At 37.2% G+C, this 26,019-nt stretch overlaps 2 protein-coding genes and 1 pseudogene across 2 annotated transcripts; 2 read left to right on the forward strand and 1 right to left on the reverse strand.

The window, feature by feature from the left end:
* The first annotated feature begins 2,724 nt into the window (after nt 1–2,724).
* LOC137714121 (probable LRR receptor-like serine/threonine-protein kinase At3g47570) lies at nt 2,725–6,752 on the forward strand. The gene is made up of 5 exons (XM_068453406.1): nt 2,725–3,298; nt 3,572–3,643; nt 3,829–4,188; nt 4,285–6,285; nt 6,382–6,752. Exons 1-5 carry the CDS (start codon nt 2,734–2,736, stop codon nt 6,750–6,752), a joined length of 3,369 nt encoding a protein of 1,122 aa, XP_068309507.1. The 5' UTR covers nt 2,725–2,733.
* Nucleotides 6,753–7,167: 415 nt separating this feature from the next.
* Nucleotides 7,168–11,479, reverse strand: LOC137714876 (inactive beta-amylase 4, chloroplastic-like; annotated as a pseudogene).
* A 3,864-nt stretch (nt 11,480–15,343) lies between these two features.
* On the forward strand, nt 15,344–18,958 carry LOC137714497 (uncharacterized). Its single transcript, XM_068453698.1, has 5 exons — nt 15,344–15,473; nt 15,771–16,511; nt 16,664–16,961; nt 17,761–17,890; nt 18,236–18,958. The coding sequence occupies exons 1-5, from the start codon at nt 15,344–15,346 to the stop codon at nt 18,956–18,958; spliced, it is 2,022 nt and encodes a 673-aa protein (XP_068309799.1).
* Nucleotides 18,959–26,019: the final 7,061 nt, after the last annotated feature.

A 26,019-nucleotide genomic window follows, 5' to 3' on the forward strand; every position in this document is an offset into this window, starting at 1 on the left:
CTCGTCGGCTAGCAGCGCAAATGACCAATATCACCACCACAGACCAAAACATCCTTACCACTGATTGCTCACTTGCAAGTTGCAACTGGGTTGGTGTTACTTACGGTGTACGCCACCTTCAAGTTGTGGCCTTGAATCTCTCTTACATCGGTCTCATTGCAGTCACCATTCCTCCTCACCTAGCTAAGCTATCAGCAAAAAATGAAGGCTGATTTGTAGCTATGCCTCTTTAAACTTGATTTTAATCGCATTTTATCCTTGTAACTTAAAAGTCACAACTTTACTTTCTAGAATTCAAAATTTGTTCCACTTTGACTTGTGAAATTTCTCTTCTCTCTGACACTCATAGGTGAAATATATGTGGGACCCAACATCCAATAAGATTATGCTTCATATGCAATAAATTTGGTTATGAATCTTTGGTATGCGTTACCATTTAATAATAAAAAAATATTAAGTTTAAAAGGAATTGATGAAATGAAAAAAAAAAAAAAAAAAAATTGATTAGCCTGGTGCACCCAAATCAAATTCACATAAGAAATTAATAGATCGAAGGCAATGTGGAACGAATTTTGAGGTTTATAGAGACAACTTTTGAGTTTCAGGGAATAAAATGACGAATTTTAAGTTATAAGAAGCAAAATGAGATCAAAATCGAACTCGAGGGGCATAGCTAAAAATAAACCAAAAATGAATGGTGTGTGTTTGATATGTAAAAAATCCAAAAAAAAAATCTTCGTTCGACTAGTCTAGGCCCCTCACTTTGACATAGAAGCCGGACTTAGACTATTCCTCCCCACCTAACTAAGCTATCAGGAAAAAAAAAGAGTGGTGTGCGTTTGATATGTAAAAAATCCAAATCACAAGTCTTAATTCGACCAGTCGAAGTCTCCTCACTTCGACATAGATGCCGGACTTATGGCTGGTTTGGTATTGGTGTGCTTTGAAAAAAAACTGCTTTTATTGTGCTGTGAGAATAAGCAGCTGTGAAATAAAGCAGCAGAGTGTTTGGTAAACTCTTTTGTAAAAGTGCTTTTGAAAAAAACAAAGCAGTATTATAGTGTTTGGTAAACTTTTATGTAAAACAGATGTGAAAAAAAGCCGGTTTTTCAAAGCTGGGTTTTGCAGCTTCTTGTTTTTGGCTTTTTTTCACCCAAAACTGTGAAAAAAAAGCTGAAGCTGAATGTTTACCAAACACAAAAACAGCTTCCACCTTTTTTTTATACCAATTTTTTTCAGAATTACCTCAATACCAAACCAGGCCTTAGACTATTCCCCCTCACCTAGCTAAGCTATCAGCAAAAAATGAACGGTGTTTTTTTTGATGTGAAGGGTGAAAGGTGCATTAAATGAATGGTGTGTGTTTGATATGTAAAAAATCCAAATAAAAAATCTTCGTTCGACTAGTCTAGGCCCCTCACTTTGACATAGAAGCCGGACTTAGACTATTCCTCCCCACCTAACTAAGCTATCAGGAAAAAAAAGAGTGGTGTGTGTTTGATATGTAAAAAATCCAAATCACAAGTCTTAATTCGACCAGTCGAAGTCTCCTCACTTCGACATAGATGCCGGACTTACGGCTGGTTTGGTATTGTTGTGCTTTGAAAAAAATCTGCTTTTATTGTGCTGTGAGAATAAGCAGCTGTGAAACAAAGCAGCAGAGTGTTTGGTAAACTCTTTTGTAAAAGTGCTTTTGAAAAAACCAAAGCAGTATTATAGTGTTTGGTAAACTTTTATGTAAAACAGATGTGAAAAAAAGCCGGTTTTTCAAAGCTGAGTTTTGCAGCTTCTTGTTTTTGGCTTTTTTTCACCCAAAACTGTGAAAAAAAGCTGAAGCTGAATGTTTACCAAACACAAAAACAGCTCCCACGTTTTTTTTATACCAGCTTTTTTCAGAATTACCTCAGTACCAAACCAGGCCCCTCACCTAGCTAAGCTATCAGCAAAAAATGAACGGTGTGTTTTTCATGTGAAGGGTGAAGGGTGCATTAAATGAATGGTGTGTGTTTGATATGTAAAAAATCCAAATAAAAAATCTTCGTTCGACTAGTCTAGGCCCCTCACTTTGACATAGAAGCCAGACTTAAACTATTCCTCCCCACCTAACTAAGCTATCAGGAAAAAAAAAGAGTGGTGTGTGTTTGATATGTAAAAAATCCAAATCACAAGTCTTAATTCGACCAGTCGAAGTCTCCTCACTTCGACATAGATGCCGGACTTAGACTATTCCCCCTCACCTAGCTAAGCTATCAGCAAAAAATGAACGGTGTGTTTTTGATGTGAAGGGTGAAAGGTGCATTAAATGAATGGTGTGTGTTTGATATGTAAAAAATCCAAATAAAAAGTCTTCGTTCCACTAGTCTAGGCCCCTCACTTTGACATAGAAGCCGGACTTAGACGATTCCTCCCCACCTAACTAAGCTATCAGGAAAAAAAGAGTGGTGTGTGTTTGACATGTAAAAAAATCCAAATCACAAGTCTTAATTCGACCAGTCGAAGTCTCCTCACTTCGACATAGATGCCGGACTTAGACTATTCCCCCTCACCTAGCTAAGCTATCAGCAAAAAATGAACGGTGTGTTTTTGATGTGAAGAGTGAAAGGTGCATTAAATGAATGGTGTTTTCTATCGAATAAAAGACGAAAGGCGAAAGGTGAAAGCTAATACAATTAAGGAGAGTATATATACACACTGCGTACATACGGAGGAGAGAAGTCATTTCCTACTATCAAAATGTTGTCGATGATACACTGCTTGTGTTATATCTATATGATGATTATGCCTAATTACTTTACTGCAGGTGCATTAGCAATAGCTCATACCAATTTCAGCACAGATCAGTCTGCGCTTCTTGCTCTCAAAGCTCACATCACTAGTGACCCTCAAAACATCTTGACCGCCAACTGGTCCTCTGCCTCCAATTCCGACATTTGCAACTGGGTTGGCATTACCTGCAGCATTCGCCACCACAGAGTCACGGCCTTAAATCTATCCTACATGGGTCTTGCCGGGGTAATTCCTCCGCATCTAGGCAACCTCTCATTTCTCGTTGAGTTGGACCTTAAGAATAATAGTTTTCATGGTCCCCTACCCCAAGAACTGTCTCGTTTGCGCCGGTTGAAGGTGATTAACTTTGGATACAACAGCTTCATCGGAACCATTCCTTCATGGTTTGGGTCCTTCGCTAAACTTCAAACCTTCAAATTGCACGGTAATGGCTTCTTTGGTTTCATACCTGCTACTATCTTCAACTTATCTGCACTCGAAACAATTAACCTGAGCAGAAACCAACTATCAGGTACGTACGTACCACCATTACCAACTACGGCCTAGGAATATAAATTAATGTTGCTTGCTTCATCATTACATTTTAACATCTATATATATATATGTAAGTATGTATAAGATGTATAACAATCATCTCGTTTGTATAAATTAATGTTGCTTGCTTCATCATTACATTTTAACATCTATATATATATATAAGTATGTATAAGATGTATAACAATCATCTCGTTTGTTTTGTTTTTTTACCCTTCTTTTTGTTGGCATGCATGAACATATTTAACAGGTAGCATACCCAGAGAAATAGGCAACTTAACAATGTTGAAGGGCATATACCTTGACTACAACAAGTTCGAAGGTATACTATATGACTTAGGTTTTATTACATCTATATATACGTGACCCTTCTTAGCGGGGATCTTCTCCACTTCACAATGGTCGTTATAATATTATCTTACTTTTGCTACAGTATAACAGGATTCTTACTAAGAAGTTACTCGGAGTATACATGATTTTAACAAAATATATGGGTTGATTTTATAGAACTTCCGAACGAGATGGGCAATTTAGGTCAGTTGGAGCTTTTGTTTGTGCAGAACAATGCCCTAAAAGGCTCTGCTCTTGTACCCGTCCTCAACATATCTTCTTTGACCACATTAACTCTGAACGGAAACAACATGAGTGGCAGTCTTCCGGACAATATGTGTGAGCATCTTTCGAGTATTCAACGATTAACTTTGACTCGAAACCAGCTTGACGGTCTGATTCCCTCCAAACTGTGGCAATGCAAAGAGCTTCGTGAATTCTCATTAGGGGTTAACAATTTCAGTGGAAGCATACCCAAATGTCTTGGAAATTTGACCTACTTAAGCAAGATTTTTCTTGAAGACAATAACTTAGAAGGTAATTAATTTGAGGGCGTTTTACAATCATTTGGTTTTCAGTTTTTAGTTAAACTAAAGTTACAAAGTTAATGCAAACGTGCTGAAATTGTGACAGGTACAATACCGGATGAGATTGGTGATCTTCTACGGTTAGAGATTTTGGCACTGGAGAATAATAATCTCAATGGCGTCATCCCCTCCAAACTCTTCAATCTCTCCATGATAAGAGAAATGGGGTTTTCCTTTAATCAGCTATCAGGTGGCCTCCCAACAAACATAGGTCTTAATGTTCCAAACCTAGAAATCCTTTATGTAGCCAGAAATAATCTTGTGGCCGGACTACTCCCTAACCTCTCCAATGCTTCCAAGCTCAGGGGGCTAGACATGAGTGTAAACTCATTTACCGGGTTTCTTCCTATCACACTATGTTCCTTGAAAAACCTCGAGTCTCTTATCTTGTACTCGAATCATTTGACAATTGATGCTTCTACTCCACAAGCAGCAAGCACTCTCTCTTGCTTGTTTAATCTTAGAAATTTGACAGGATTATACATGGGAGATAATCCACTAAACACCACAATTCCAGCTTTTCGTGGGAATATCTCTACATCACTCCTAACTGTTGATTTAAGCATTTCCAACATCAGGGATAACATTCCTGTTGATATTGGCAACTTGAGCAGCTTGATAACATTAGACTTGGGAAACAATCAGTTGAGTGGAGCAATTCCAACTTCAATACAAAGGCTACAAAATCTCCAAGGTTTGTATTTGAATGATAACATATTGCAAGGACATATCCCTTATGAACTCTGTCAACTAAACAACCTAGTCGATTTACGTTTGGGTGGTAATCGGCTCTCTGGTTCTATTCCTTCTTGCTTGGGTATTTTGTCAGGAGCTCTAAGACATTTGTCGTTACAGTCCAATTTGTTAACTTCTAAAATACCATCTTCCTTGTGGGAACTCAAGTATATATTGAAGCTAAAGTTGTCATCCAATTCTCTAGTTGGACCACTCTCAGAAGACATCGGAAAGTTGAAACATGTGGTGGATATGGATTTATCAAATAACCATTTCTCGGGAAACATTCCCCGTAGCCTTGGAGGTCTTCAGAATATGATTAATTTCTCCTTGGCAAACAATAAACTTGAAGGCCCTATTCCCAGTTCATTTGAAACCATGCTAAGCCTAGAATTCTTGGATTTGTCCAAAAACAGTCTATCTGGAGAGATCCCAAAGTCATTGGAAGCACTCTTGTATCTCAAGCATCTGAATTTGTCTTTCAACAAACTCCAAGGAGAAATTCCAACAGGCGGGCCTTTCGGAAACTTCTCTGCTGATTCATTTGTATCAAACGGTGCACTCTGCGGTGCTTCCCGACTCCATGTTCCACTGTGCAAAAATAGAACAAAAGTTAAGTCAAATTGGAGGAAAGCTAAATATATCATCTCAGGGGTCATATCAGTAATACTCCTAGCGGCTGCTGCATTGATTCTAATACTACGCAAGAAAAGGAATGTTGAAGTTGTTAGAGAAACTGCCTCGCTACATCAAGTTCTTTGGAGAAGAGTTTCGCGCCTAGAACTTGTAAAGGCAACAAATGGATTTCATGAGAGTAACTTACTAGGCACAGGGGGTTTTGGCTCAGTATACAGAGGAACACTTTCAGACGGGATAGATATTGCTGTCAAGGTTTTCAATTTACAGATACAAGGGGCATTCAAGAGTTTTGATAAGGAATGTGAAATGCTAAGCAATATCCGTCATCGGAATCTTATTAAAATCATAAGTTGCTGCGATGAACTTGATTTCAAAGCCCTGATACTTCAATTGATGCCTAATGGAAGCCTCGAAAAGTGGTTGTATTCTCCAAACCGCTCCATGACTATCTTGCAGAGGTTAGACATAATGAAAGATGTTGCATTGGCACTAGAATATCTTCATCATGGTTACTCGATACCTATCGTTCATTGTGATGTGAAACCAAGCAATATTCTACTAGATGATGATATGGTTGCACATGTTGCTGATTTTGGCATTGCAAGACTCATCGACGGTGGAGATTCAATGACAGAAACCATGACCCTAGCCACAGTTGGATATATGGCTCCAGGTGATGTATTTTCTCAATTTTGTATATGTTGGTCTTATTAGGAGTTGTAATTTTCTTTTTATCATATATAACTAAATTCATATACAAATTTTGCAGAGTTTGGGATGGAAGGAAGCGTTTCGACAAGAGGGGATGTGTATAGTTTTGGTATTGTACTCATGGAGACATTCACAAAAAGGAAGCCAACAGACGAGATGTTTGTTGGGGAAATGGATTTAAAGCAATGGATTGCAGATTCATTATTTCTGGATGCTGCAATAGGTGAAGTTGTGGATGCCGATATACTTGGGGCGGAGGAAGATGGTGATTTCGTGAGCAGGAGGGATTGCTTATCATCTGTTATGAGATTAGCTTTAGCTTGCTCTGCAGCATTGCCTGGAGAGAGGATTAACATGAAAGATGCCGCAATCACACTCACCAAAATCAAGACTAAGTACTTGAAGGACTGTGGAGGAGTGAACTCTTAGTTCTTTTTGTTCACTATATTTTCAGATCCATTTTCTTATTGTTGTTTTCAATCTGCAAAGACTACATTATTTACTCATAGTGACGGATATGAGAATATGACGATATTCCTAAAATTGAAATGCCGTACCTGGATTTGTCAATGCAATGAGATTAGTAATACCAAAATTGCAATTCCAATTATTCTTCCCATATTTGGTAGTATATCATTTAGTTTCTACGGCCAACCAAATCCATTTCCAAAATTTACACTTCCAGCTCAAGAACGCCTGTCATGGGAACACAAAGTTATTTCAGTCAACATATCAGGAAGTTACAAACTTCTACACATGCCCTTGACAAAAAATTATAGGGCAGTGAGGTTGCTCCTCTAGGTAGTTCAATAAACTTACTGGTAATTTGGGTTTTTTGGCTGCTTTACCAATTTGTGCTCATCTTTTTAACAAAAGGAACGAAGTTACTCCAATTTTCAGCCCTAAAGATCATATCATTCATTCTGAAATACGTAAATGATCTTACTGCTTCGGCCTGGTTATGGCAACAGTTAGCATGTATTTGCAATAAACCAAACTGCAGGAGAAAAGCAAACGCGTGAATACACAGGATAGAATGGGCAAAAGAAAAAGTGGTTAACCATTAAACGTTATTAGAAGCCAGGCAAAAGAAAAAGTGGTTAACCATTAAACGCTATTAGAAGCCATGTGTTTCTAGTTATATGACATTTGCAATATCCAATATATGTCTAACAGAAATAAATGGTACCTGAAATTTGCTCTTGTTATTGAACAAAGGATGAATTTACCCTGTCAAATTGTTCATCGGTATTTCTCCCGATCAAATTTACCCTTTTCTTTGAAACACTCCATATCTGGTGCAAATTGAATCATGTTAGATTACATTGGAATTGTATAATATTTTAAATATACAATAAACAAAGCATAAGGCCAGACATTTTATAGAAGAAAGCCATCAGCAAGGCACCACTACCACCACCCAGCAGTGTAATTGGACACACCCTGCCAATCCAAAGTAGTAAGATACTGATATACGGTATAGTGATGCAATTCTATATTTGTTTTCTATTAATATCAAAATTGTATTTCAAATTTCAATAAAACAGAATATGATTATTGATGAACTTGTCATATGTTTCTCCTTTATTATCTGGGCAAGACAACCCAATTAAAACTAAAGATTTACCTCATAATGAATTATAAAATACTAAAAGAAACCTAAAAAACTGATCAATAATACTCAATATCTGTAATACTAAAAAAGCTCATATTGGCCCGTTCCAAGCCCATGTTGAACCTAGAGACCCTGCACGACCTGCCGTGCCAAGCACAGCTGCATGGGTTAGTCCTACCTAACTTAAAAGCTTGAATTATACAAAAAAATATCTAAAGTCTAAAATAAGTGCCAACAAAGCAACAGCCTAAGGAAGCATTATTTATCAATAGGCCACGTACCTGTTGGAGTAATCCTTCTGGACTACAAAGATAGGATGCCGGGTTATCACCATCTATCATTTCTAAGCAGCTGCAATAAGATATTTAGTATGTGAACTATACATTTGAAATCAAGCGCATGTCTAAGAAACCCTAATTATCAGGTTGGACAATGAACAAAATTCCAGTCAGAAGCTTAAAACTTAGAATCTTACGGAACATGCAAAACAGCTCCATGACTAGACAAAAGTGAAGCAACAGGATCATAACTATCTCTAACAGTAGTGTTGCAGTATCTTGCTGTAAGTTCAACAGGGTGTGTTATCGATTTGTACCACCAATATATTCCACAAATTTTAGCCGCCAATATAATTGAAGTTTGCCTGTTTTCTTGATATTTCTTCAGATGCCTTTGCAAGAATATCATCTGCATGATGGAGCAACCTACCACTGTACCATTCCTACAACGAGTGAAGCCACTGTCAGATCTCCAAAGCTCCACAGTGTTTTCCAATAAGTTTAATCATGTTATGCCAAGTATTGCATGATAAAGAACCGTAATATAATTTAATTTTCCACTTATACTCCATAATTGTCCTTAGTTTACTATCCAGTACATCCTATGATGATTTTTTTCTCTCTAGAAGACAAGCATCAATGCATTTTCATTCTTAATCAAATTGAATTAACTTAGTGCAGTTTCTTAAAAACCCGTTCCCCTGTCATGACTTCATATGAAATCATTAAAACATATCTACTTTTTAATCATGTTGTGTAAGAGTAGTTAAGACTTAAGTAGCAAACAGTCTGCAAGTACAACCCCTCGAAGCAAATAGAGTTAGTTATAACAAAAGTTCCAGTAAAGATTGAAAATATATATTGCAGGCCCATGTTGTTTACATGCACCTACACAGAAATGTTGCATGGCTAAAGAAACACAACTTCAATTCAGCATTTGCATTTTATTCTAAGTGGTAGTTCGAGGATGAAATGTGCATGAATAGAACAATAAAAGCAATTATGTCATGCAAGGTACACAAGGCTTTAGCTATGCAGGAAATTTTTCATGGGAAATAATTAAGCAAGCTGCTTTCATCAGTTTCATACAAGGAAAAAACATCCATAATCAGAAAGAAAGCTTTCCTCTCCCTCTCCAAAGAAAGGAACTTCAGATTGGAGACTGTTGTAACAACCAGCCTTTTGTGGTCCCATCTCTTCCCACTAAAGTTTTCCTTCCTTGCGTGTAGCCATTTTTAGGTCACCCATCCTAAAAGGAACAAGGTTGTAAATAGTAAAAATTCAATAGCAACCAAATTTCCATCAGAGGAACGAAGGATTTTTAACATACATGTACTTGTCATAGCACTGGAATTCACCGATTCCAGGAAACTTCCATCTGGAGAATGAACTCTGGGAAGGTAGAGTAGAAATTAGTATGATAAAATATGATAAAGTCATCAAAATGAAGAAAGACATTAAATAAAAAATATTTATCCCTCTTACAATCACCCAAAGGATGTGCAGGATATCTGTGTGAGTAATGTAACAATGTTGCACAAGAAATCATTGGACTGGCTTCATACTCGTAGTTCTAGTGTAACTGTAACATACTTAAGTTCACCAGGAGGACAAAGACCAACACTAATTTCTTCTATTACAGTTCCGATTAAGAATTCAAATTTCTTAGCAAAACTTGACATGAAATCTTCATAACATTGGAGGGCAGTCTGTCCGCAAAAGAGAGAAACATGGTCAATTCCCAGTGTAAGATAATCATCATTGGAAAATCCATTTTTGTCCCAATAATATATATGCTTATTCTGATCACCAATCTGGGAGTAAAAAAAAGAAGAGGTCAACTTCTTTATCTAGATTCAAGATTCAAACTGATAGGTGTGTAATGAAGGGCAAACTATAGTTTTTCTTTCACATCCCTTTGCATTGATAAACTTTTTAAGCATATCAAAGCTAAAATCCAGTATGCTAATGGGGAACACAGTACCATAGCACGTTGCAGAGCATGAAACTGAAGAAACATTGATATTATCTCTAGTCATCCAAATGGGTTATGTTTCTTAAAGTATGACCGGGTAAATTAAACATTCCAATACAGCCATGTGCATTGTACCAGACTAATAACTTCAAATGGGATTTCAAAATGTCAAAGAAGAAAAACCTCTATGATCTAGAGTGGAAGAGTTACACCCCCTTTTCCGCTAGAAGAAGAGTTAACGTTTGAGTGAAAAGACAAGGCAACATGCAACTTCAAACCTAACCTGAGTCAGAAATCATTTTGTAAAGCGCTTCATATAAAGACCAATCATATGCAAGAGGAGAGAAACACTCTACGATAACTGCAATTCCGTGGACACATGCCGACTTGAGTGCTTTTAGAGCTACAATTAAGGCCTTGATTCTGAAACAACAGTAAATCGAGCAACATATAAGGAGTTTCTGTCTCACTTGAAAGGAAAGTAAATTAAAATAAATAAATTTAGAAACATTTTGAAACGTACTTTTACATAACTTGAATTCGGAAGAGGTCAAAATAGTTAACTGCAACCTTGTAGCTAATCACACTCCGTCATTTAAAAGAGTATAACAATTAAATTAAGAATGAAAATGCATCATAGTCTCATTAACAGAAAGTCATAATAAAACTTACTTCCTAATCCATGGAAGCCCCGTACCATCAATGCAGAAGGCATCAATAGGCATCATCACATATATGGGAATTCTCTTATCTCAGGAAGATGGCAATATCGAGGACCTCGAATTCTCTCGTGCATCCATACTGCAAGCAACAAATCATCTAATTATCACACAGACACATTTATACGATCCCATTGAACATTCAAAAGCAATAAACTAGCTCAGAAACTTCTCGTCAAATCGATTATAAGAATTCGCGTCTAAATTTTATTGTTTGGAATTTATCAGGAACCCAACTGAACGTAGTCAAATATTCACCTTAAACTCTACAGAAGCTCAAAAAATTTATAAATCTTCCCGCATTTTCTCGGGAACCAAACAGACTGTGCAACTCAAAAGAAAACGGAAAAAAATCGTAAATGTGTGAGATAAACCTGAGAATACTGTTTCAGGCAAGGGATGGGCTATAGCGAGTGAAGAGGCCTTTTTTAAAGACGGGAAGGTTCGAAACGTTTCGGAGGAGGTTTCGACGGTCAGGCTTGTCGTCGAAATTGACTTCTCTGAAGCAGAAGAAGCTCCTCCTCGCTGTTGTGCATTTATAGACGACTGCCATTGTCCGCCATTGCCATCGATCATAGAGAATCTCTCAGCGATAGAGAGAGCAAATCCCAGTGTCTGTAATTTTCATTTGCAACTGAAATGTACCGTCTGACTCTGTTGTGGTACTTTTGGGTATCTGATTAATTTTGTGGTTCATCGGCATACTTATTTCTACTTTTCACATATTACTTATTAATTTATGTCATTTAACTATTTCAATTGATCGACAGCTAGGAAATAATAGAGATGTGTAAAAGGTAAAAATAGGTGTATGGATATCACCACTCAAAAGTTATCTTTGTATGTATTTTTTATTTATCAAAAGATATTTGCATTAGGATAATATTAGGTAACTAAATTTTTAAACCGAATTTGCAAATGTGCTACCAATAAAAAATAAACATTTTGATTTGATTCCTAATTTTCAAGTATTGAGTTATGAATCAACTATTCCTTCAGATTCCATGCTTGTTAGTAAACACGCAAAAAGTCGAGAATTGTGTGAAAGCTTGAGTTGGTTCTCCCTCGTAAACCTAATGGAAGGCTGCTCCCATTGCTTCTTCTGATATTCGTTGGTATAAGCTTAATGTTGATGGTTCAAGATTAGTGCGTGTGGAGTTCTCTGCCAATTTGGGAAAGGAGATTTTATTGACAGAGGTGTTTGCTATCACTTTGTTTTAACAAAATCTGGTTCATAGCTATTATCCTCTTGATACTTGATATAATTGTGAGCAGATGCAAAACATTGATGAGTCAATTGGTTAGATGTGAGCTGAGCTGAAGCATGAAGCTTGTTTTCAGGGAGCGGAATTATGTTGCTCATCAGTTGCCAAATTGGAGTTTTAATATGGATCTTGGCAGCTTTGTCTTTGATAACCCCCCCCTCCCCCAAAATGCGGCTTGCCTGGATTGGATCAACTCTCCTAGATGGTTTTCTTTGCATTGCTAAGCTGCGTTTTGCTTGTACAAATGTTTTACATTAGGTTATTCAAATGTCTTCATTTGAATGGAACCAAGATTAAAATGGAATGACACCAAAATACAATTGAAAAGTAGAGAGTTGGAAGATAAAACTAGAACAACTGATCGATTTCCTTCTTATAAGAACAAGCAAAGTGCAAAAATTTGAAATTTGATCGATTTCCTTCTCTCATTACTTCTTACTCTTAGTAATCACACACAAAAAAAATAAAATAAAAATAAAACCACTCCCTCATCAGACACAAAGACATAAGTTAAATTCTCAATTTGTATGTAGTCATGAACAACTCATTATGTAAACCCATTATGTAAATCTAACACCCTTGTATATGTAATCTCAACCTAAGACGTTTGACCCTTCCCCAACTTTCTTAGTAGCTAAAAGAAACCTTTCAGATGCCTTTTTGTAGTTAAGCTTTTATACCAAAACCAGACTTTTTCTGGTGTAACAAGTAATGTCACCTAACGATTCCCATCCGATGAAATTCATAAAAGAGTGCAAAAGAAAATTGAGCATTTGTTACCCCTAAAAGTGCCTTCATATAGCTGCTGGATTGTTCTCAGTACTTTTCTTGTATCCGAGAAATGCAAGGACAAAAAAGGCGGTGTATGTAACCACATCAAACAGACCATAAGCAAGAACAGCTGCCAACCCAACTTTTGCAAGTTTTGAACTCATTTCAACGGAATTTGCCTGACAAAAAATGTCGAATTATGAAGAGGAAAATCCAATTTATACGACTAGGAGGTTCATATTCTTACATATACAACAAATTAACAATTCACTTAAAAAGAGAAGTAATATCAGCAAAAATGTTGGAGATTTGTATATTCATATGAAAGCAAAGGGAAACACTAGAAAAAGTAGGGCATAAGCAGCCTATTAACAAAATTCTGGAGATTAACAACCCAAGGGCTGCATAGAGCTCTCACAACGAACTCTTTGATATTCCAAACTGATTTCTTGGTACAACTTACACTTTCTATACACACGAATTCCTTCTATACTTGGTCAATCACCTATTCCTAAACATTCGGTTTGACATGAAAATCGTCTCTATGCATACATTTATGGTTAAGTTCTCACCCATTATTCATACAATATATCACCAATGTGTTAAGCTTTATGGAAATACAACATCGGAGACCATGAAAACTTGTAAATGCAACTGAATGAACACTTGAGTGAAACTGAGACTCAATAGTGGGTTTTGTGGAGAAATGCAATGCAAGGAGCTGCAGGAGAAGGATTAAGTTGCCAAATTCTTGGGGAGGAATCTGCTTTTGTGTCTGTTTTTTTCAATTGTTCTTGTTTTGAAAATCCATATGGTTATGGACCATCTAATTCACCATTTGGGCCTGAATACTAAAAAGCATTCCAAAATTTTGATCACCACACCAAGCCCTTCCTCAAATTCAATTACGCATTGTAGTTTATCGGCATATTACTTTTTTCACATAAAGTATGTGATTAACTTGAGATATTATTGCATCAGAGAAGCTAGAATAAATAGATTAGAGCCCTAATCGTAGCAAATGTAAAGGCATTTGCAGCGCACCAAGAAAAGTAGGAAAATGTTTTTTTACACCCTCAGATATTACCATGTATTAATTTTCTTTAGATTTATTTATTCCGTCCTATAGAGCTTGAGCAAAGCAAACAAAATATTGTTGATTCGTATGATTAATAGACAAATGGAACGGGATGCATATTAGAATGGGTGATGTTTGATATAGATTCTTTAACTATGCATTTTGATATTGTTAAGTTCAAGCTTGTTCCCTTTGGAAGGTTACTTTGTTACTCACGTGGTGGTTTCGTTTGCTACCAAGCATGGTGGCCTGGATTTTTTTATAGTATTCTTACAGCTGATGCAAACTTTGTCATTCGGCTTTAATAAATTTTCATCTTTTCGACAAAACAAAAAAAAAATTCCAACTTTGCGACAAAAAAACAAAAAACAAAAAATTAAATCAAAACAAATTAAGGAGTAAATAAATACTGATAATAAACGAATATTTATCATTCATTAGAAAATGATAGAAAGTACACCAATGAGTAATCAGTACAGGGCAAAAAAAAGAATTAAGTCCTAATTAATAAAATTATATATGTATATTTTCTTGAGGACAGGAAATGAAGTGTATTGATTTAGAGAGCCAAAGCAACCCAAATAGACAGCCTGCTAAAAACAACCCGAACGGCATTCAAACCCAAAGCAGACGATTCATCGCTTGATGGACCCTGGGCAGCACTATCCGGTGACAGACTTGCCGGCGCCGGAATTGTTGGGCTACTGCTTGATGGGAAAATTCCTGGGGATCATGCCGGTGTTGTAGAACTCGAAGGAATGCCCATTGGTAACGATGGGGTCGCTGCAATCTCAGGACCTTCTGTAACTTGCGAAACACCGACTGGACTTTTCTTAGGAGCGCTCATCAGAGTTTTGGCCGGAATGGCAACCATGGGTGTAGGGGGCGCCAGTGATTGAGCCGATGGAGACACACTCTTGGTGTTATGACCCGATTCGATGGTGATCATCTTGATCATATTGGAGAGGATGAAATTGCAATTGAAAGTTAGCTTTTAAAGATAAAATGTAATTGGGTGGGACTTAGTAGTATTTTAGTTAGTTGAGGGGATATTTTAATACGTTTCTGTTTTGTATTGTTGATATGGCACTCACATGTGTGGTCAGCTAGCAAGTTGTTATAACCTCTCAGTAGTGGAGGCAATGGTCATGAATGAAAAGAACAGAATTCCTCTTTCTCTCTCTATCTTTCTGTATCCTCCCCTACTCAGGTTAAGGTCGAACCTAGAATTCGAGTGTTAACATTGGTATCATCCAATTTTTCCTGGTTCCCTTCCTATGTGTATGACCTGCCGCACCGCTGCTACTCGCACGACACCCATGGATGCTCGTGTTTCAGCTTTAGAGGTATTTCTCACTGCTATCCACTCCACCATCGTTGAGGCGGTGAACTCTTCTATTCAGATTGCCGTCTCCGACGTCCTAGAGGCTAAATTGCCTATCCATCTAGGTAATTGCCTTCCGATGTATTTTGAGTAGTTTCGTAGGGAACTTTCGTTTCGTCGGGAGGGTGAAAGCTCTTCAGCTTAAATTCTACCTGATCCACTCCCACCGCGTGAGCTCAACCCAATTCAACTACCACGCAGCCCAAACTGGACTGGTGGTGGTCAAATTCCATGTCAATCTTGGCCTTCTCGAGTGAATTTCCCTCAATTCATTGACGGTGCTGATCCATTGCCTTGGATATATAAGGTGGACCAATTTTTTCAGTTTTATAACATACCTGAGACTCATCGAGTTCTCACAGCCTCCTTCCATCTGGATGGCGAGGCTTTGCAATGGTTTAAATGGATGGATTGCATCAACACCACTACACGATATGATGAATTTACCAGAGCCTTTTGTCGAGAGTTTGGCCCATCGGAGTTTAACAACAGTGCTGAATCACTATTTAAACTTCGGCAAACGAGTACCCTTCGTGATTATATCGTTGAGTTTAGGCGTTTGGCTAATAGAACTACCGATCTAGGTCCGATATTGCTTAAGATTTGTTTCTTGGGTGGTTTTAAGCGTAAATTAAAATTTAATGTGAAATTACTTAAACCAGCAACTGTGCATGATGCCATAGCCATTGCTGTGCAATTGGACACTAAGATTACTGAATTGAAATCCAACTCTCCTGGACCAGTTGTGACCATTAAACCTCAAACTATAGGGGTTAACCCTCATATTGTGCCTAGGGCAGGTACCTTGCCTATTAAGAAACTAAGTCTAGCTAAGATTCAACTGAAAATGAAGCGAGGAGAATGTTGGTTTTGTTCAGATAAGTGGGTAAAGGGGCACAAATGTGGTCTTAAGCAGTTGCTTATGATTGAGGACCTAGAGCCAAGGTTATTGGAGGAGTTTGTTGAGGACGTTAAACCTGAGTTGCAATCCATGGAATTAAGTGAGTGTGCATTTTATGGGATTAATGCAAGGCATAATGTTCACACTATGAAGGTCAATGGTACAACAAATGGCCAAACCATTCGAATATTGCTCGATTCGGGTAGCTTTCATAATTTCCTAGATTCCAAACTCTTGAAACAATGGGGGTAGCAGGCTCATGCCACTCAATCATTCCAAGTTATGATAACTAATCTTCCTCTCTTTCTTTGGGGGGTTATGATTGCAAAGTGGATCTTTACTCCCTTTCACTAGGTAGCTGTGAAGTTGTTTTGGGTGTTCACTGGCTTTCTACAGTTAGTCTTGCCTTGTGGGACTTCCAATTGTTCACCATGGAGTTTACTAAGAATCAAAAGAAGTATAAGCTGTCCCATAGCCCTTATGCTGAACCATTTATACAGGAAGTTTCACTCCATCATGTTGATAAGGACCTATGCAAATCCCATCTGGGTTTATTTATGTACTTCATAGAAGATCAACCAGAATACTCAAATGCATTAACTCCAGTTCAGCTACAGGATCTGCAACATCTTACTGCAGCATTTGAGGAACTGTTTATGCAACCTTCTTAACTTCCTTCTTTAAGATTGCATGACCATGACATTCCACTAGTACCTGGGGCTAAACCTCCCAATATTTGACCATATCACTATGGTCCATTGCATAAGACTGAGATAGAGAAGGCTGTTCAAGAATTTCTCTATGCAGGATTCATTAGACCAAGTCACAACCTTTTTTTCCTTCCCTGTGCTTCTAGTTAAAAAGAAGGAAGGAACCTGGAGGATGTGCATTGACTATAGAAAGCTCAATGCTTTAACAGTCAAGGATAAATACCCCAGTCCTTTGATTGATGACTTACTGGATAAGTTACATTGTGCTACCTACTTTTCAAAGTTAGATATGAGGTCTGGTTATCCCCAGATTTTAATGAACCCTAAAGACATAGCTAAGACAACCTTTAGAACTCATGAAGGCCATTATGAGTTCTTAGTGATGCATTTTGGCCTCACTAATGCCCTAGCAACCTCTCAAATCCTTATGAACGATCTGTTTAAACCTTACCTTAGGAAATTTATGCTAGTCTTCTTCAATGATGTGTTAATCTATAGCAAAACTTGGGAGGACAACTTAGTGCACCTCAAGACTGTTTTTGAAATTCTGCATCACAATCAACTCTATCTCAAAAATTCCAAATGTTCTCTAGGGCAAAAGAGCGTTGAATATATGTGCCACTTAGTCACTAGTGCAGGAGTAGAGGCTAATCCAGCTAAGTTATAGGTAATAAAGAAGTGGCATATACCTAAAATAGTCAAGTAACTGAGGGGTTTCTTGGGGTTGACTGGTTATTACAGGAAGTTCATTCCTAGGTACAGTGGGATCTATCAACCATTGTATCAACTCACTAAGAAAGATGGTTTTCACTGGAACAAAGAGGCTACTGCAACTTTTGAGCAACTTAAAGCTACCATGGCTTCTCCACAGGTGTTAGCTTTACCAGATTTCACCAAAACCTTTGGAATTTAGTGTGATGCTTCAAGTTGTGGAATTGGTGCAATGCTACAACAAGGCAAACGACCCATAACATTCATTAGCCAAGTGTTAGGCCCAAGAAACCAAGCTTTGTCAGCATATGAGAGGGAACTGATTGCAATAGTTTATGCAGTTAAAAAGTGGCAGAATTACCTGCAAGGAAGGCATTTTGTAATCAAGACTGACCATCACAGTCTCAAATACTTTTTGAATCAAAGGGCTACTACTTCTTTTCAACAGAAATGGGTTTCTAAACTATTAGGGTTTGATTATGAGATTCATTACAAATCTGGATAGGACAATGTTGTGACAAATGCCTTATCTAGGGTACATGGGGAATCTGTTAAAGATGATTTTGGAACTCTTTCCTTGTTAGAGTGCTTTTCCATTTTGTATCCCTATAGAGGTTGGTTGGATGAACTTAGAAGGTACAATGAACATGATGCATGGGTGATAAAGAAAACTAAGGAAGTGTTTAACCAATTGCACTCCAACATTGACAGCTCATCACTTGCCAAATTCTCCTTCATGAATGGGTTATTGAGCTATAAGGGACGAATTGTTTTAAGCCATTTTTCTGAGTGGAGACATAGACTCTTGGAGGAATTCCATTTAACTTTTACTAGTGGTCATCAAGGTGTTACCAAGAATTATCACAGATTGAAGAAACAGTTATATTGGCAAGGCATGAAGAGAGATGTCAAGCAATTCATTGCTAACTACCATATTTGTCAACAATACAAGTACGAAACCACTTCTCCTGCAGGACTATTGAAGCCATTATCTATTCCTAATAGGGTATGGACTGATATCAGTATGGATTTTATAATGGGGTTGCCGTTTTGCAAGGGCAAATCTATGACCATGGTGGTTGTTAACAGGTTGTCCAAATACCCCAATTTTGTAGCCTTCTCTCATTCCTACTCTACTACTAGTGTTGCTCAATCATTTGTTGATAACATCTTCAAACTCCATGGCATGCCTCAGTCTATAGTGAGTGACAGTGACCCATTTTCATAAGTGCCTTTTGGACAAAGTTGTTCAAACTACATAATTCTAAATTGTGTATGAGCTTAGGGTATCACACACAAAGTGATGGGAAAACTGAGGTGTGAAACAGGTGCTTGGAGACATACCTTCAATGCTTTGTATGTGGGTAACCTAAGACTTAGGTTAAATGGCTTGCTTGGGCTGAATGGTGTTTCGACACTTCCTATCACACAGCCTAAAAAATGACCCCTTTTGAACTGGTTTATGGGTATCATTCTCACCATTTAGCAGCATATGAATTGGAAACCACAAAATTGGATTCAGTTGAGCAAAGTTTGATTGAAAGAGATAATGTGTTGTCTGTTTTAAGGGCCAATCTAGAATTAGCTCAATATCGAATGAAGGTACAAGCTGATAAGAAATGCAGTGAAAGATAGTTTGGAGTGTGGAGTATTGTCTACTTAAAGCTAGTTCCATATCAGTTATAGTCATTAGCACCTCACAGTTATCACAAGTTGCAGCCTAGGTACTTTGGCCCATATACAGTGTTGGAGAAAATTGTTACCTACAAGAAGTAAAATTCATCTAATGTTTCATGTGAGTTGCCTCAAGAAGCAGCTAGGTTTTGATGTTGTAGTGCAACCTATGCTTCCCCACACATTGGAGGATGGTCTTGCACATCATGTTTCTGAGAGTGTCTTAGCTCGGAGGATTTACAAGTAGGAAAATTCAACTGGGGTTCAGGTGCTAGTGCAATAGGTTGGCAAAGATGCAACTGAAGCTACTTGGGAGGATTTTGACTATTTTTAGTTAAGATTTCTAGATTTTAACCTTTAAACCCTATGGACAAGGTTCTTGAAGGGGAAGGCATTGTTATGACCCGATTCGATGGTGATCACCTTGATCACATTCGAGAGGACGAAATTGCAATTGAAAAGTAGCATTTAAAGATAAAATGTAATTAGGTGGGACTTAGTAGTATTTTAGTTATTGAGGGGATATTTTAATATGTTTCTGTTTTGTATTGATGATATGGCACTCACATGTGTGGTAAGCTAGCAAGTTGTTATAACCTCTCAATGATAGAAGCAACGGTCATGAATGAAAAGAATTGAATTCCTCTTTCTCTCTTAATCTTTCTCTATCTCTCTGTATCCTCCCCTACTCAAGTCAAGGTCGAACCCAGAATTCAGGTGTTAACACTTAGACTGGCTCTTTGTTGGAGAAATCGATGTGGGAGGGGATGCTGGAGAGACGGTGGGTGGGGTCGTGGCATGCAACTGAATGTCCTAAGGATGAGTTTACGAGGCATCCTTCATATTCTCTAGCATGGAAGCATTTGGATAATTTTTATCCAAAGTTTGTGTCAGAAATTCGAAATGTCTAATTTGGGTTGGCTAGTAATGAATTTAATCCTTTTGGGAAAATGAGGCATGACCATAGCACATGGCCTGTGGTGCTTTCTGTTTACAATTTGCCTCCCTGGATGTGTATAAAGCAACCAAATTTGTTGTTGTCTCTGTTAATACTAGGACCGCGCAATCCTAGTAAAGAGATTGATGTGTACATGAGTCCATTGATTGATGAGTTGAATGAGTTGTGGAAGGTGGGCACTCCCACTTATGATGCATATTCCAACCAAAATTTTACGATGAAGGCTGCCGTCTTATGGACCATAAGTGATTTTCTGGCTTTTAGAATGTTGTCAGGATAGAGTACACATGGCTATAAAGCCTGTCCACATTGCATGCATGATACATAATCTATTTACTTGCCGGCGAGTCGTAAGATTTGTTATTTGGGGCATCGACACTTTCTTGTAGATAATCATAGGTTTGGCAAGCCACAACTTTTAATGGTTGGCAAGAGCATCGAAGTGCACCAAGGTAGTTAACTGGTTTACAATGTCTTGAAGAACTTTCTACATTGAGATTTACTTTTGGAAAACCAAACAAAAATGCTTTAGTTGGGCAATGCAGAAGAAGAACTTCGAGCAGTAGAAGTAGTAACAGTCAGTGGAAGAAGAAATCTATTTTTTATGAACTACCTTATTGGAGGCATCTGTTGAGTTAGACACAATCTTGATGTTATGCATATCGAGAAGAATATATGTGACAATGTGGTGGGAACATTGCTAGATATAGAAAAGTCTAAAGATGGATTGGTTGCACGTGCAGATCTTAAAGTCTTGAATATAAGACATAGTCAACACCTACATAGAGAAAGAAATAGAACATTTCGACCTCCAGCATTGTTCACGTTGAAAAGAGAAGAAAAAAATACATTTTGCAAAGTGTTGTCTATGATTCGGGTCCCCGATGGATATTCATCAAATTTGTCGCGATGTGTGCATGTGAATGAATGAAAAATACATGGGTTGAAAAGTCACGATTGCCATGTTTTAATGCAGCAGTTACTCCCACTTGTAATATGTTCGGTTTTGCCTAAATCTGTTACTATGGTGTTATTAGAGTTGAGTGTAATTTTCAGACAGTTGTGTAGTAAGAACGAATTAGAGGAAGGATTCAAGCAATAGAATTGAAGAATTTCCTTGACATTATGTCAACTTGAGAAAATATTCCCTCCTGCATTTTTTGATATAATGGTGCACCTCCCAGTTCACTTTGAAGCAACTCTTGCATGGTCTGTTTAATATAGATGGATGTATCCAATTAAACGGTAATTAACAAATTTTTATAATTCTTTTTACAGTTGTAGTCATAACTTTAATTAATAATTATAATAATTTGTGTTCATTTTATAATTGTAGGTATTTGCAAACATTGAAGCGCTATGTTCGTAATAAGGGTCATCCTAAAGGTTATATTGTTGACGCATATTTGGTGGATGAGTGCTTGTCCTTTTGTTCCATGTATCTTAGCAATGTCGAATCTCGTCGCACTCGTAGAGGCTGAAATGAAGATGGTATTGGACATGGAGTATCTGGTGGGTTATCAATTTTTGACTCCAAACTCCAAAGGATGTTATATTGGTTTACGAGAAAACGTGGAGCTCGATTTAAAGGTTCTTGATCAGTGAGATAGATACATTCTAAATAATTGTGATGAAGTTAACCCATTTAGAAGGTAAGAACGTTTGGTCATACGTGAGGAATTCTTGAATACTAAACATCGTCAAGAAAGGTTAACTATGCAGCAAATCAAGGAGCTAAGCAAGAAAGAATTTCTAGAATGGTTCAAGCAACATGTGAGTTGATATAACAATCACATTATTTATTTATTTTTATTTTTTTTACATTTTAATTATGACATGTTTATAATTATCCTGTCAACTTTTATCTTCATACTTATTACAAGTGAATTCAAAATGGCATGCTAATGACACGTTGATATCTCAAGACTTGCATTGGCTAGCTAATTATCCTAGTACGGTTGTGAGTAGATATAAAAGTCACATTGTTCATGGGTTCAGATTTCTTATAAAATCTATGGATGATAAGCATAAGAATCAAAATTGTGGTGCCTTTGTACCTGCAAATGTCCCTGGTGCAATTGGGCAAGTGAATTGTTATGGCAAAGTTGTAGATATGTTCGAGGTTAAATATTATGGTCCTACGAAGGCAGGAGATAGGGATTGAGATGTGATGTTATTTAAGTGCGAATGGGTTAATAGTGAAAGTCCACGAGGAATGAAGACCAATTAATATGAATTTACTATGGTGAACTTAAATCGATTGGGATTTAAAGAGGATCCTTTCATATTAGCATCACAAGCATTACGAGTATTTTACGTGGAGGACGCAATTGAAAAAGATTGGCATGTAGTTGTTCGAATGCAACTGAGGGATTTGTTTAACGTATTAGAGGATAGTGATGCAATTGACGATTATGCCATACCTAATTTGGATGATCGGATACTTGACAATGAAAATTTCCATACAAGAGTTAGCATGGAAGAGACTCCGTTTCATGAATCATTACTGTTGCCTACCATGTTTGTTAATTATGCCAATGCTGACAACGAGCTAACAAATGAGGACACGAAATAAATATATTAATTATTTTATGTATTATATGTATTAATTAGACTATGTTTCAATTCGTGTGTGATGATATTTTTATCATAAAATTATATTTTTGTTTTTCTTATCGCGTATTTTATATAAGTTAAATTTTATTTATTAAAATATTAAAACGTTACATGGGATAACACAAAAAAAAAATAAAAAAAAATAGAGCTAGTTATTTTTTTTCTTTGGGTTAAACTTTTGTTTTTTTAAAGCTAGTTTCATGTTGCTTTTAGCCGACAACATTGGTCATCGATGTCAGATAATTTGAAATATTTAGGTGGGAATTTTCCCGCTTGTTTTGCACGCATAAATGGATTGGGAAGAAGAATGTTAGTCAGTCAGTCAGGTGTGTCAGATATAGTGTCAATGCTAACTGACGCTAGCTTCATTTAATTCGATGCCGCAAAATGTTAGGTGGGTGGTGTCGATTGTAGCTGACGGGACAGTGAATAGGGAAGAGAGGTGGGAAGAGGAATGTTAGTCAATGATGGTGTCGGTTGTAGCCGATAGGACAGTGACATGGGAAAAGGAATGTCAGTCAGTTAGGTTTGTCAGGTGTAGTGTCGATTTTTAGCGATGCCAGGTTCATTTAATTCGACGTCATGTATATTCTCCATCGGTGTTAACTGACGCAAGCTTTTCATCCATATTTAAACCCTTTCTTCCCCATTTCATCCGTGCATCCATTTTCCTCCGCGTTTAATTCCTTCTTCCCCTTGCATCCCTTTCTTCCCCCATTTCAGTTTTCTCTTTCTCCTTCTCCTTCTAGTAGCTTTTGCCGTGGATGAACATATCGAAGCTCAACATTTAAATTATTATTATTATCATCTTTAGTTTGTGTTTTGTATTTTAACTAATATTATGCTTAAATCGAAAATTGATTTTTGTTTCTTGATTTTTAATTGTTTGTTCTGTATTAATAAGGAACATCTCAATGGAGAACTCGAGGACCCGCAATTCCCAAATGGACAGAACAGCCTTGTTCATTTGATTTGTCTAGCAAATGCATTAGTGAAAATTCTAGATCTTTTTCAAAACATGTAGCGTCAGAGGTTAGAGATCCCAAAAATCTTCCATTGATGAGAGATTGGCACTTGATTAAGGAACAAGACAAGGAAGTGTTCTGGAATAGAATAAAGGTGTATGTGTATATATATATTACTTGAAAATAGTAGAATAAGTCAATGACTATAATAATAATTAATTAGCTTGAATTTTTTCTTATGAAATTAGGGAAGTGTTATTTTTTAAGAAGAAGATATACTGAAAATGCCTCTGATCCGCCACATGATACTTTAGATTGCGAAGCATGCGCATAAAGAATATAGAAATATATTAAAAAAACAATATTATACTAAAAGAGCAACTGAGGAGTACTACAACCCCCCTCCAAATGTGGATTATGCACAGTGGGCAGAGTTGGTTACATACTGGGATAAAGAAAGAACAAAGGTAAACCTTTTATGATTTATTTTGTAATACCTTTAAATTTGTCTAATAAATTCTCTTATTTTTCAGGAGATTTCCGGAAAAAAATAAGCATAATTGGGAAATGAAAACAATGAACCATACAATTGGTTCAAAAACGTTTGCAAGAGTGTGGGAAGAATATGTATGGGTTGTACATTTTTAATAAATGTAGTTAATTTTAAATTTAGTATATATTGTTTGAAATCTTATTTTTAATGTGAAGTATGCTTAAAATTGTTTGGTTTTTCATTGACATATAATAAAGCAGAAGACGCATGAGAAGGATGCAGACCCTGTTTCTTTTTTTCGTCATTGTCATACACGAAAAGATAGAACTTGGATTGATGAAACATCTCAGCGCACGTGGGTAATTGATTTTTTTCGTGTTAGTGTTTCATTGTTATTAACTTTTAATATCTATCATTTTATTTTTCTATTTTATGATTGTTGATTTTTTATTTTTAAATATTCTATTGCAAGGCAACCATGGAGAGCAATATTCAATCTCTAATTGAGTCTGGCCAAGAAGACAATGATGAACTTAGAACAAAAGTTTATATTGAGACTATAGGTCCTGAAGGTAGGAATAAGGTCTAAGGTTTCGGTCATAGGGTGACTCTTGATATGGTGTCGTATGCATCTTCGTCAGCTTCTACTTTTAATTCCTCCAAGAGATCATCCAGAAGTTTCGTAGCACTGCTGATGACTAAAAACAATGAATTGAGAAGGAGGGATGAAGCTAATGCTAAACGGTTGGCGAAGGTAGAGGCTAAGGTTCAACAATCAGAAAACATGCAGCAGCAGTTGTTCAATCAACATCATCAGTTTATAATGATGTTGATGCAACAATTTCAGCAACGACCACCGCACACCCCGGAACCCAACAGTCAGGCCAAAGTCAGCATCCTCCTCTTGCATATCCATGCCCACCGAGAACCTAATAGTCAAGCCAAAGTCAGCCTTCTCTTCTTACATATACGTGCCCACCAGGAACCTAACAGTCGGGCCAGAGTTTACCTCTTCCTGCATATCCGTGTATAAACCAGAATCAGCAACCTCCTTTATATCCTGTATATCCAACGCCTATGCCACCCATGTCATACATGCAGCAACCACCATATCAAATGCCAGCAAATCAACCAAAGATGCCTTTTCCTAATGACTCACATATTTCTACAAGTGTTCCCAATGGTGGATTTTCCCCGAGTGTTCCAACTGGTGGGTATTCTGGATTGCTCGCAGGTGCTGCATTTGATGCGGACTTGACGAGGCTTTCAAATCACAAGGAGGATCTCAAGAAGGATTTGGGGCACATTTAGGATCTGGTTCTATTGAGTAGTTTATTTGGTTCGCTTTCTTGGCGAATATGTATGACACTTTGGCCATCATATGTAGTTCATACCTCTTTTTTTTGTATGTTATATTTGTAATGTCGGATTTAGTGCTTGTTATGGCGGATTTATAATGTTTGTTATGGCTAATGATTTTTTGTACATTATATGTGTAATGGTGGATAATTGTTAGTGTTTGGTACTATTGTTATTGTTAATAGTTATTATTAATGTTTGTTTGGCCTATACATTAAATATGG

This window comes from Pyrus communis, chromosome 14 (assembly GCF_963583255.1).
Source record: "Pyrus communis chromosome 14, drPyrComm1.1, whole genome shotgun sequence".
Classification (NCBI taxonomy): domain Eukaryota; kingdom Viridiplantae; phylum Streptophyta; class Magnoliopsida; order Rosales; family Rosaceae; genus Pyrus; species Pyrus communis.

Coding starts and splice junctions, on each gene's coding strand:
- LOC137714121 (XM_068453406.1), top strand. CDS start 2,734: ATGTTGTCGATGATACACTGCTTGTGTTATATCTATATGATGATTATG. Junction 4,189..4,284: donor TGAAGACAATAACTTAGAAG/GTAATTAATTTG, acceptor AAATTGTGACAG/GTACAATACCGGATGAGATT. Junction 6,286..6,381: donor AGTTGGATATATGGCTCCAG/GTGATGTATTTT, acceptor CAAATTTTGCAG/AGTTTGGGATGGAAGGAAGC.
- LOC137714497 (XM_068453698.1), top strand. CDS start 15,344: ATGGATGCTCGTGTTTCAGCTTTAGAGGTATTTCTCACTGCTATCCAC. Junction 16,512..16,663: donor TCGAATATTGCTCGATTCGG/GTAGCTTTCATA, acceptor CCCTTTCACTAG/GTAGCTGTGAAGTTGTTTTG. Junction 16,962..17,760: donor ACTGCAGCATTTGAGGAACT/GTTTATGCAACC, acceptor TGGTTATTACAG/GAAGTTCATTCCTAGGTACA.